At 38.2% G+C, this 13,739-nt stretch overlaps 1 protein-coding gene across 1 annotated transcript in view; it reads right to left on the bottom strand.

Moving 5' to 3' along the window:
* Window positions 1–1,503: 1,503 nt before the first annotated feature.
* The window catches only part of ZNF385D (zinc finger protein 385D), a gene marked incomplete at its 3' end in the record, with an annotated part of 344,731 nt that continues 332,495 nt past the window's right edge, over window positions 1,504–13,739 (bottom strand). The window contains exons 6-8 of the mRNA XM_080925977.1: window positions 4,783–4,961; window positions 3,522–3,623; window positions 1,504–1,737 (exon numbers count right to left, since the gene is read on the bottom strand). Coding sequence (XP_080782103.1) covers window positions 1,504–1,737; window positions 3,522–3,623; window positions 4,783–4,961 — 515 coding nt within the window. The remainder of the gene's footprint in view (window positions 1,738–3,521; window positions 3,624–4,782; window positions 4,962–13,739) is intronic.

Here is a 13,739-nt window from a genome sequence, read left to right as displayed (position 1 = left end):
CATGCCATTTGTTACCAATTTAATGATAACATGTAACAATGAGTTATAGAATCATCTTATATAGATTTTCTTTTTATAAGTTAATTTCTTAATCTTTCTAACATATATACAATATACATACATATATATACATATATATATACATATATATACATGTATATATATTCCCCTGATACATTTCTTTAAAAGATAAAACTTTTGCTTCTTTCAGCTCTGTGGTAGATATCAGAAGCAGTTCTTATTTCACAGTGCCACTGGAGAAAGGATGGTCCAGGGGACCTTGCTCATACACATTGTAAATGCCATACCATTGGTGTGCAATGAACTCAAGTATGTCATGTCATAGGGAAAAGTTAACAATGAACACAGCCATAGCTCATGCTTACATCTGTATTCACACATTCATATCTGAAGCAGAAATACTTTGCTATGGTTCTATTGGCATGACATAAAGGGTTATTGCAGGTGACAAGCTGTTTCTGCTTTTGTTGATCTGCGTTCATTTCACACCATTATCTGAGATTCTGAGGGCTCGTGTTTAAAATAAAACAATTCTGAGTTTTTTACTTCTTCCCATGACACATGGGTTGATCGTCTTTCAGAGACATTGGCATTGCAAACAGTTCACTTTCTCCAGCAGAGGTATTCCCAGTGGGAATCTAATAGTTGATGTTGGAGTGTCTTTCCTGGTGTGGCCCGTCCTCTCAGCATACAAGACATGGTCACTGACCATGGAGGTTTCCAGTTTACCATCTGCTGGTTTCATTTATTTCTTTTTTGTTTGTTTTCCTGATTTTAGGTATAAAATAGCTCTTCATTCTACCTTTTGCAATTCTTTAAAACCTAATGGCATAAATTGAGACACAGCACTATTGTTTGACAAGACATCTACTGTATCTACTTTTGTTCGGGTACATACCCAGTAACTGCTGTCATGGCCAGAGGACCAGCAAGGGCACTACTATTCACAGTGTTGCTTTTGTTTTTGTTGCCTTTTTCATATATATATATATATATATGTATATGTATATATATATATATATATATATGTACATATATGTATTATAATCTACAGAGTAAATTATCATATATTATATATACATTGGAACCAGTTAATGCCCTTAAACAATGTATAATTGTTTCATAAAGCAGAAAAGACAATGCAGGGAAAACAGGTGCCCAAAATGCACAGTCACAGAGACTCTGGAAGCGCTAGATACCACTAAGAGTCAGTGTTGGCGATAACTTCTAAAACAATTAACGTTCAAGAAGAATGCTTTAATTTGGAAAAAAAAATGCCACGCCTCCCCTCCCCCTAGCCCAACCCCTGACACTTTTTTATTTTATTTTTTTAAATAATCTTTTCATTTTGCTATCAAAAGTCCTGGCTCTTCAGATACACTTTAAACTATAAATAAATGCTGCATAGTTCTCTTTTGTTTGATTTTAGTTTCATTTTGTTGTTTTAAAAATTATTGCAGTACAACACCTCCTGCTTGGAACTCAGTAAGGAGCAAAGAGCACGGGAGTGTGGGTCGTCCGAATGGGTCCAGGAGCTGGCCTCAGGAGGGCTGGAGGCAGTGCAGAGGTCTGGAAGAGGGTGGCTGCTGGAGCAGTTCGAAGACTGAAAGGGGAATTCACTGCCACCGCAGCTGCAGCTGCTGCAGCGGCCAGTGGGTTTGGGAGAATTCTGGGAGCCAGTGGCTTTGAAGGTTCTTTTGAAAATACCAATTTTACCTGCAAAGAGCAGAAATTTAAAAATGATCAAGAATGAACGTTTTAGAGTTTGTGATTGGAATCTAAAATGGTGGGACACAGTAGTGAGCAACTCACAGTAGTGAGCAACCACAGTAGTGAGCAACTCACAGTAGTGAGCAACCACAGTAGTGAGCAACTCACAGTAGTAAGCAACCACAGTAGTAAGCAACTCACAGTAGTGAGCAACTAACAGTAGTGAGCAAACACAGTAGTGAGCAACTCGCAGTAGTGAGCAACTCACAGTAGTGAGCAACCACAGTAGTGAGCAACTCACAGTAGCGAGCAACTCACAGTAGCGAGCAACTCACAGTAGTGAGCAACCACAGTAGTGAGCAGCTCATAGTAGTGAGCAACTCACAGTAGTGAGCAAACACAGTAGTGAGCAACTCACAGTAGTGAGCAACCACAGTAGTGAGCAGCTCATAGTAGTGAGCAACTCACAGTAGTGAGCAAACACAGTAGTGAGCAACTCGCAGTAGTGAGCAACTCACAGTAGTGAGCAACCACAGTAGTGAGCAACTCACAGTAGTGAGCAACCACAGTAGTGAGCAACTCACAGTAGTAAGCAACCACAGTAGTAAGCAACTCACAGTAGTGAGCAACCACAGTAGTGAGCAACTCACAGTAGCAAGCAACTCACAGTAACGAGCAACTCACAGCAGCGAGCAACTCACAGTAGTGAGCAACCACAGTAGTGAGCAACTCACAGTAGTGAGCAACTCACAGTAGTGAGCAAACACAGTAGTGAGCAACTCGCAGTAGTGAGCAACTCACAGTAGTGAGCAACCACAGTAGTGAGCAACTCACAGTAGTGAGCAAACACAGTAGTGAGCAACTCGCAGTAGTGAGCAACCACAGTAGTGAGCAACTCACAGTAGTGAGCAACCACAGTAGTGAGCAACTCACAGTAGTGAGCAAACACAGTAGTGAGCAACCGCGAAGCTAAGTGTTGGCAGAAAGTCATCGGAAATGGAAAGTGTAGAAGTGTCCTTTGGGAAAGTTGAAGGTAACTGTCAATGGAGCACCGAGCATGCTTAAGCATCTTCCAGAGAGGAACATAACTTTCTGCAAGTTAGTTGAAACATATACCGCCATATACTTTTCCTGACTTGAGGAAAAGAACAAAGGAACGTTATGCTAAACTTTATATATACAGCAACTGTCATGCAGCAAATGACATTAGTTACAGCTCCGTGCTTTCTTCTCTAGAAAACATATTTGATGTATTATGGAGAGGATATTTTTAAAAGTTGTCTTGCATTTAATGTCCTTCAGTGCATCATCAGACAAAATCCAAGCCATAGCACTGAGACAGTGTTTTTAAAATAACAAATACGGGAGGGTAGAAATATTGCCTGAATTTCATGCTTTTCTCCTGAACACCTGAACTCAGCAATTCGAGGACTTATTTCTGACATGCTTTCTGAGCATCTTACCTAACATCAAGACCACATTCTAAATGGTTGCTTACTGGACACAAAAGCCTGCCCTTCTTTTTTCAGTGTATGTGCTCAGGGACAAATCTGAGCTTAAACACATGAGCTGAGGTTAAAGGTAGTAAGATAGTAAACTCTGGAACAGGTCATGTAAGCAAGGATTCCATTTTGGAGGCAGGGTTCGAAGCTCACTGCTTTTATTGCCTTCAGTTTATTACACGTGTTCCATGTAGTAATTGATGGCCTCCACCCCACGTACCTCTTATGAAAACCGGAGGACATAAAATTTATCACATTCTCTTTTAGGAAAGCAAAAGTGTGACTCACCCCCAGTGGATGTGCTGCCTTCTGCAGTTTGTTGTAGGGGCTGTACTTAGGTTTCGGAGGCTTCCCAGCGGCTCTGTCTTTGTGCCTTCGACTGCTAATGTGCTATTGAAAGTAAGCAAAATGACAGCTGTAAAAGCAATGCGTCCGAGACGTTCCACAAACACATATGTTTTTAACCTGGTAGAAGAGAAGGCATATCTCATGCAAGTTTCACAACAACAAAGGAAAGTGGCAGTGTACACTCCTTGTTTGGATCCTGACCTTTCACGCTGTTTATTTTAATGTATTTTAAAGAAATAACAATTTTCTTTTCTCGCCTGTCTCTGCCTTATCACTCCACACGTCTCCTCAAAAGTATTTACAGAGAAAAGGATGTCTGAAGGAATTGTATGTGCAAATAAACAAACATGCCTAGACAGGCACGAATGTGTTTCTGTACCAATGCATAGCCTCACATTTGTGCAGCCAAATGTCAATTCCTTAAATTCTAAAAATCAGTAAGGTGCAAGATATTATCCGTAGACAACCGCAACACAATATGAACCTTTCGCTGGAAATGTAGCACTGTTTTCCTCAGAAGAGCATTTGCAGCACAAATAACTGTCCATTGTTAGTGGGTGCATCAGCAGGTCAATGAAGGGTTAGATATTCAAAACAATAAATACAAACCCTGAGAGGACATACAATAAAGATTCACAGCATGAAAGGAAGTATTTAAGTAAACATAAATAAAACTAATTATTTTGCATGGAGAGAAAGTTCTAATATTCATTCTGCTCGAAAAGTAGCCCCAGAAGAAGCAGACAAACTCACAGCCAACAATTCGCAGTAGATTTTATTTACTAGCCACTGCATTTCAGTATTCCCTCAACAACTACGACAAACACATGCTAAAGTAAAGACAGTGAATAAAAGATAAATGAGGATGTGAGTAGGTGGATAGATAGACTGGGAGGTGGGTGATGATGACATAGTTGAATAGCCTGGTGAATGAACAGTGTGTGAATGGATGTGTGGAAGGATAAGTAGATGGGTTGGTGGATGAATGAATTGATGGAGAAGCAGATAGGTGTTTACTTAGGTGAGTGGGTAGATGGATAAGTGGTTATATGAATGGCTTTCTGGGGAGGTGGGTGAAATAATGCGTGGGTGAGTGGGTGGACAGGTAGATGGGTGCATGGATAGGTGGGTAGGTTGGAACTAAAGAACGGAAACATACGCAGACTACTCAGAGTGTGTCCCTTTGGTTTTCTTATGGTACCTGTTTTAGTTGTGTTTCTGAATTGACATGCACATCACATATTTCACAGTGAAATGTTTTGTTTTGGAGGCCCGTGTTTCCCTTATTAACAGGTCCTTTGCCCTTCATTCCTGCCCGTGGAAAGGCCTTGATAGTTCCACTTCCATTGCGTGCTTCTAGCATCGTTTTGTGCTTAGTACCTATGGGAAATATTTAGAAAAAAAAGAGAGAAAAAAAGAAGAGAAAAATATTTTATTAAGGATAGAATTTAAATAGAATTCCAAATGAGGTTTTAGTGGAATACATATGAGACAATGTAGATTATAACAAGAAACTCTTGCTTTATAAGATAGCATTAAATCATTAACTTTTAAAAAGTCTTAATATCACAAGTAAGCATCATCCATAAGTAGAGTAATTAAATGAGAAGCCTGGGTCAATATTCAATGGGTATCATTGTGCCTCGTTTATTCTTGATGCTAATATGACACAAATGATAGTTGCTGATAAGAAGTGATCTGTTTGCTGATGGTATGGTTGGAGGTGATGTGTACCATCAGGTAAAGCACAGTGGGCTTAAGAAATGGCTCTAATTAAAAACACACTTTAAAAGGAATGCAAGCAAGCTTTCTTGTATCAGTGCTTTAAGCTCACAGAGAAAGAAAAATAGTAAATGTCACTTTAAATTTGTTATTTTAAAAGCCAGAAGAGGATGTTAGCTCCTCTGGAACCAGAATTATAGGCAGTTGTTATGGCACCCTGACGTGGGTGCTGGGTACAGAACAGGAGTTCCCTGCTAAAGCAATAAGCTCCCTTAATCACTGAGCACATTGCTTTATCCTGTCAAATAGAGCTGCGTGAGGATAGTTAGTGACTAAGAAGAAGGAAAGTTATTTAAGGACTAAGTAGTTATACTGAAAATCAGTTAGTGATTTAAAGTATTAAGCTACTAAATCTATGGACTGTCTTACCTAATTAATGGAACTTTGTTAACATTTGTTTTTGTCCTATTAGCATCAAGAATAAATGAGGCAATGTCAAAATCATTGAATATTGCCCCAGGCCTCTCTATTGTCACACACACACACACACACACACACACACACACACACATATGTATACATACATACACGCGTGCATATGTATATATATTTATATATAGTTATACAGTTATATGTAGTTCCTACTGGCAATTTCCCTTCAAAATTGCTTCAAATGTACTACCTTTTTCTAGTTTATATATATTTTAATTTTGCCCACTTAATGGTGTGTACTTGCTATGTAATTTTCTTCTATCCTATATGCTGTTTTAAATTTCATTTTTGTAGCTAAGTATACTTGTATTTATGAGATTATTGCTCAATTCTTCAAATAGAGAAAAAGTGGTTCTGAGTCACATGTGAAGAACTCTTGAATATTCATGAGAAAACAATGTTATGAGTATGAGACAGATCACATGATGATAAACAAGAGACAAATTAAGAAAGGAGATTTATAGCCACATTTTCCTCATTCAAAAAAAGCAGAGCTTTCCCAAGTCAAAAAAGTTCTTTCCTACAATTTACATCATTCATGTTGATGATGACTATACTTAGCGCATAGCTATTAAAATGCTCTTGTACTAAAGTAAAGCATTGGCATCTTGCAGGAAAAGAGGCTGCATAGAGGCTTGAGCCCAGAATAGGCTCACGGTGGTGGCTGAGATGCTTTGTTGCTCACTTTTGGTGATCATGTTTTGCAGTACTAGTAGCATAAATATTTCAGCTCCTCTGAAGATGGAAAACTGTAATAAACACTAATGTCCTAGGGAGCAAGAAAGAAATATGTAGATGCTATCTTATAAATGATTTTACAGAAGAGTCAGACAAAATGGGAAGGACTTATGAGACCACTTTAGGTATAAGAAAGATGTAGGATATTCTCATTCTGAATTTCACAAGGAACCATTTGTTTATCTTAGTTTCAAATCATTTGTGGGTTAGAACTGGTACTTAATATGTAGAAAACACACACACACACACACCCCTCTAAAAACATAGCAAATCTGGTGTAACACGAACACTAAGTGCTTAGACTCTTTGGCTACCATTTATCTTTAACCACAGAGAATTTTGTTTTGCATTGGGACCTTATGCACATAGTTACAGAATGTTAGTAACTATAAATAGCCAATATATAGTTTTTATGAGATTTCCACAAGTGTGAACAAGTTGTGAATGTATCTGTATTTTCTCTAAATGTAGCTAAACTTCAGGACAAAATGTGTACTCTTAATTTTAAAGCACGCCGAGAGAGAAAATAATCATTAACAATTTAAGCATCATGATTAGTAAGTACTTTATTAAATATTTGAGGATTTAATGCATTTCAGAGGCCATGTTAAATTGTCTCCTGCTCACTGCCACTCTGTAAGATGAATGCTATTATCACATCTAGAGATGACAAAGCAGGTACCAAAAGGTCAGATCACTTGCATTTGGTCATAAAGGAAACACCATTTGAAGTCATAGAAAACAGAAAGTCAATGTCTAGCTATGTTTCCAAATACTGACTAAGGATTTTGAAATTGAAACCTTTAAGGACCAATCACTTACAAGTCTTTCTTCAGTACACCAGTCTACACAGCCATGTGGCCTTTTGAAAACATGGATTTTATTTCAACTTTCTAAACTTCTCCACCATCGTTGTTCTCCACAATCCATGTCATTTACTGCCTAATAGCGCTTCCTTCCTAAATGCTGACATCTGGGAAGTGTGCCTGACGAGAGATACCATCTCAGGGTTCAGCAATCTGAGAGTACCTTGAAAAACAAGACCTGCTTCCATAACTGCTCAGCCCTGCACTGCAAACTTCTTTCTGTCCTGACCTCTTCCCTTTCTGAAGAAAGAAACTGTGGAAAGCAAAGTGGATTGCCACCTTTGTAAGGTTGACACTGACAATGACCTCCACTTGAAGTTTCATGTCTTCTTCATGGAAGAAGAAACCACAGGTGAAACTGTAAGCCATATGGTTTTCAGAAATCCTGTTTGCATTTGCTCTTTGGTTTTGGAGATCGTGGGAGGCAACACACTGTTCCAAAATGGGGAGAAAGTGGTTGTGTTTCTTCTTATATCCTATCATCTTTAGGGTGTCTTTCCCTTTGTCCTCCTGTTCTCTTCCTTCTCTTTTTCCTACAACTCCTTCATCCCTTCTTTAGTTTTTACTCTTTTTCTAGTCTCTCCTCTTTAATCCCTCCCTTTATTCCTCTAACTCTTCCTTATTCAGCTGTTCCCCTCCTGCTACTTTTTCTCTTTCCCACTTTGCAGTGTTTGAAATTGAACCCACAGCCTCACACTTAACAGATAAGCATCCTCCTGCAGAATTCTACCCAAGACCTTTGACTTCCTTTTTTTGTCTGCTTTGTAGTAAAGTGCTAGTATAAAGGAAAGGTGAATATAAAGGGAAGCAAACTATCTAATTAATAAATAAATAATTGCAAATAACTTGTTAGGGAATTAAAGAGTATTTTTTAAAAGAAACCAAACAGAATTCTACCAGCTAGAATTTATCAAAATGCTAAAACTGTTTTTTATGTCATAGTCTGTTATTTTTTTTGTTTAAATTTGTTCATTATTTGTGCATGTTTCTTAAGGTCATCATATGCACCACTGCACACAATTAAATTCAGAGGACAACTTTGTTGAGTCAGTTCTTTCTCTTCACATGTAGCTGCCAAAAAATTTATTGAGTCATATACATCCTAGGAAAAGCAACAAAACAAACAAACAAACAAACAAACAAAACAAAAACCAAACCAAAAAACAAAAAAACTTCTTGCAACAAACCTAAAAGAAGAAAAGCACACAAACATAATTCTACCTCTAACAACAAAAATAACAAGAAACACCAATTTTTATTCCTTGATTCCTTGATATATTTTAACATCAGCGGACTCAATTCCCCAATAAAAAGACATAGACTGGATACATAAAAAGAAGCCAGCGTTTTCCTGCATATAGAAAACTCATCTTAGTTACAAAAACAGACACTACCTCTGAGTAAAATGCTGGAAAAAAAACTTTCCAAGCAAATGGTCTCAAGAAACAAGCTGGATTAGCCATTCTAATATTGAATAAAATAAATTTTCAACCAAAAGTTACCAAAAATAAGGAAGGACACTTTTTACTTATGAAAGGAAAAATCTCTCAATATGAACTCTCAACCCCAAACATCTTTGCTCCAAATATGAGGGCACCCACATTCATAAAGGAAACTCGAATGAAGCTCAAAGCCACAATTACACAAATACATAAACCACACAAAGACCCTACAAAGAAAGAGAACTTCATACAAAATTCCCTCATGAACATTGATGAAAAAATACTCAATAAAACTCTTGTAAACTGAATCCAAGAACAGACATAAATGATCATTCACCATGATCGACCGAGTAGTCTTTATCCCAGGGATGCAAGGATAGTTTAGTATATGGAAATCCATCAACATAATCCACCATATAAACCAACTAAAAGAAAAAAAACATGATCATCTCATTAGATGCTGAGAAAGCATTTGACGAAATTCAACACCCCTTCATGTGAAAAGTCTTAAAAGGAGCAGAAATCCACAGCCCATACCTAAGCATAGTAAAAGCAATATACAGCAAACCAGTAGTTAACATCAAACTAGATGGTGAGAAACTTGAAGCAATCTCACTTAAATCAGGGACTAGACAAGACAGCCCACTCTCCCTCTATGTATTTAGTATAGTATTGGAAGTCCTGGCCAGAGCAATTGGACAGCAAAAGGGAGTAAAAGGAATATAAATTGAAAGAAGAGAAGTCAAAATATCACTATTTTCAGATGTTACAACTCAATTCTTTATAAAATTAGAAAGAGCAATTTTAAATTCATTTGGAATAATAAAAAACTCAGGATAGCAAAAACTATCAATATAATGATATGTCTGGGGAAATCACCATCCCTGACCTCGGGCTGTATTACATATCAATCATGATAAAAACTGCATGGTATTGGTACAGAGAAAGGCAGGTTAATCAATGGAACAGAAATGAAGACCCAGAAATTAAGCCATACACCCAATGTCACTTGATCTTGACAAAAGAGCTAAAACCATTCAATGGAAAAAAGACAGCCTCTTCAATAAATGGTGCTGGATCAACTGGCAGTCAGTATGCAGAAGAATGCAAATCAATTCATTCTCACTGCCTTAAAGTCATCCACACAGATAAGGCAGTGCACGGCGGTGTCCTTTCGGTGTGCTTAGTTATGCTGTCCATTATCCCGCCTCCTGTGCACTACAGAAGAAAAGTACTTAAACCTTCAAACCTGAAATGAATGTTAAATATCACAGGTACCAAGTACTCTTCTCTAAGACCCTTAACTATAAAATTAGACTTTTTGCACCCCAGCCACCTTATACAGAATGCATCTTCCATCTTAATTTTATTTTGATCTTGTCCTGAAATAAACAGAATATCAAATTCATAAACCTTAAATATACAGAATGGTGTGTGTCTATAGTGTCAGCAGGCCAACCGATGCCACAAGGCATTAAAAACTGCCGTGCTTCTGTTTGTTTCTCAGTTTTATCAAGAAAAAAAAACATTAACTGCGATTTGGTAGTAGCAGAGACAAATAAAATGCAATTTGTCAAACAGAGGTGAGAACTTTTTCTTTATACCAGAAAAAGTCTAGCAGGAAAAAAAAACAAAAAAGGAAAACAAAACAAAACAAAACAAACAAACAAAAAAAAAAAAAACAGCGAGCATGAAGCTGGGATACAACACAATGTGTACAGTGAGAAACATTGGGAAGCTTGGTTCAGGCTCAAGATCCTAGTGGTCAGATATGACGAAAATAAAAACATGACATCAGGGAAACTGTATAGTCCTAAAAGCAGATGAACAATAGACATCCAAATGATTATCTTATTCAGAATTCCCTAGAACTTTGACCATGGTGAATATTAGGGCATTTTCCCATGAAAAAATCTTGTGACTATCTTAACACATTAAGAACAGGCCCTGTATGAACAGAACCTGAAACCATGCCTTCATATGCCCTCTTCAAGAGAATCACTCCTTCTCAACAGTAAATAGACAAGCAGTAGCACATTTTTATATTGTAATGAGAGATGATGTTTAATTATTTGCAAGTATCTTTATTTTTTTTTTACTACTTTTAACATAAACTAATGTGGTGATTTAAATAGGAATGACCCCTGTTGCCTCATAAACTTGAATATTTGATCATTAAAAGGTGGTGTACTTGAGAAGGATTAGAAAATGTGATCTTGTTGGAGAAACTGTCACGGGGCAGGGTGGGTTTCAGCTTTCAAAAGCCGAAGCCAGTTACAGTCTCTCCACTTCTGGCCTCCTCTCTTTCTTTTCCTGCTGCTTTTTGATCTGGATGTAAAATTCTTAGCTACCATTTCTGACTGCACACACACATACACACATACACACAGACACACAGACACAGACACACACACACACACGCACACACACACACACACACACACACACACATTCTGTATGCACAGGTTTACATGATCTATGTGTGTTGATACTCATAGTCGCCAGAAGAGGGCAGTAGATCACTTGGAACTTGAGTAAAGCACAATGTAGGTGTTTAGAATAGAAGCCAGGTCCTCTCTAAGAACAAAGGGATGGAACATGAAAATATCATCCTCAGTGAGGTAACCCAGACACAAAAGAAGACACATGGTATGCACTCAGTTATAAGTGGTTATTAGTCCAAAAGCTCAGAATACCCAAGATATATTTCATAGACCATATGAAGCTCAAGAAGAAGGAAGACCAAAATGAGGATGCTTCAGTCCTTCTCAGAAGGGCGAAGAAAATACTCATGCAAGGAAATACAGGTACAAAGAGTGGAGCAGAAACTGAAGGAAAGGCCATCTAGAGACTGATTCACCTGGGAATCCATCCTATATGCAGCCACCAAACCCAGTCACTATTGTTAAGGCCAAGAAGTGCTTGCTGACGGGAGCCTGATATGGATGTCTCCTGAGAGGCTCTGTCAGACCCTTACTGATACAGATAAGGATGCTTGCAGCTGACCATTGGACTGAGCATGGGGACCCCAGTGGAGGAGTTAGAGAAAGGACTGAAGAAGATGAAAGGGTTTGCATACCCACAGGAAGAACAACAATACCAGCTAACCGGACCGCCCCCCCCAGAACTCCCACGGACTAAAGCACCAAACAAGGAGTACACATGAGAAGTCGCATGGCTCCAGCTGCATATGTAGGAAAGGATGACATTGTCTGGAATCAATAGGAAGAGAAACCCTTGGTCCTGAAAGGGCTCGATTCCCCATTGTAGGTGAATGCCAAGGTGGTGAGGTGGGAGTGGGTGGGTGAGAGGGGAGAGCATCCTCATAGAAGAAGGGGGATGGAGGATGGGAGAGGGCGGAACTGGAAAAGGGGATATAGAGCAGCATGTGCTCTTAATGATAAAACCTCTGTTTATTTACTGTCAGATTCAAGCTGCAGAGCAAGAGGTTTTAATAATAAAATTCTGTGAACACTGACCATGACTGAGTAGCTCAAGTCAGTTGTTCCCATGAATTAAGTCTCCATGTATTCTTGGCCTGTCCTAACAACCTTGGTCTCTTGAAGGCCGGGGTCAGGTCTCTCTCAGAGCTATATTATCAGTGTCAAGTTCTCAGCAGATGATCAAGTAGCAAGCATTACCTGAGGCATTAGACATTAACTTAGATAAAGCTGAAAGCCCGAAAGTTTTCATCTCAATAGATTTCTTCGTTTAAACTATTGATGCAGGATGATATAGTCCTCCTCCTTCAACTGTCCTCAGATGCCCATAGTAATAAAGGTGGAAAGCAATGCTAGTCTTTATTTGAGTGTTCTACTTACCGTAGGACCCACCTTAAGTATTCCATCACCCCAATGACTTTTAGACAACTTTCTCTTTCTCTTCTCTTAGTTTAATTTTGTTAACATTAAGAGGGAAATCTGTAAGCATTTTAAAAATTATTAAGTTTTCCAAGTATTTTAAAACTTTGTAAAGTCTCCCCAATGAGAGGTCTATTTTGTATGCATTAAAACTTGTGAGGGCTAAAACAAACTCTTCCTGGGCTTAGCTAACTCAGGGTCATTGCTTTACGTGATTACCAGACAAATACGCCCAACTTTCTCATTAGCTTGGACAACAAACCATTTGAAAAGTTTCTATTTCACTTCAAATAAAATCAAGAAGAAGAAACAAAATGTAATGGAAAGTAAAATCAGAATTAGTGAACAAGTAGGGTATTCAAGAGGACTTTCTGTTTCAAAGGCATCTTCTATAAAGTCAGTTTCTGTCACATGCAAGTTTAAAGGGAGATTCTGCTTGTTTGGAAGAACTAGGTCCCCACTGTGCTTTCTTCAACTTCTCTGCATGGTCTTGTGTGCCTTCTAATCAGCTCCATAGAGTTTATAAAGATGGCAAAGTGGGAACGCACTCTCTGATCCTGTATTCAATGGCATAGAGTACAAATTCATGTCAGATGATGAAGAGAAGCAACTGAAATAGCTTGACTAATTCCCAGACTCATGCTAGCAGCTGTGCTTGTGCAAACATTGTTACCTCAATATCTGACTCTCCAAAACTACCATATGGTCTTATAACATTATAAGTTACTGATAGATGTGAAAGATATGGATCAGAGAAGGCAATATCCCAGCCCATATTCTCACAAGAAGAATATCTGTGTATTTGACGGTAAATATTGGATTACTTCTAATTAATTCTACTATGCTGTATTATTAACAGTATTTGATAAAAATCCTTATTACCCAAATTTGCTTGTATCAGTTGTCTTGGTTTAGAAGTACATTTATAAGTATGAGATATAACTCAGTAACCATTCTAAACTATTGTTACGTTTTTCTTTGACTGCAGAGTTAACTCTGCAACCATTCCTAGCAGGCGTGTACTATACATGGAGCCTT

This window comes from Micromys minutus (assembly GCF_963924665.1).
Source record: "Micromys minutus genome assembly, chromosome: 12".
Lineage (NCBI taxonomy): Eukaryota > Metazoa > Chordata > Mammalia > Rodentia > Muridae > Micromys > Micromys minutus.
Note: the sequence above shows the minus strand (reverse complement) of the source record. Positions and strands in the feature narration are given on the sequence as shown.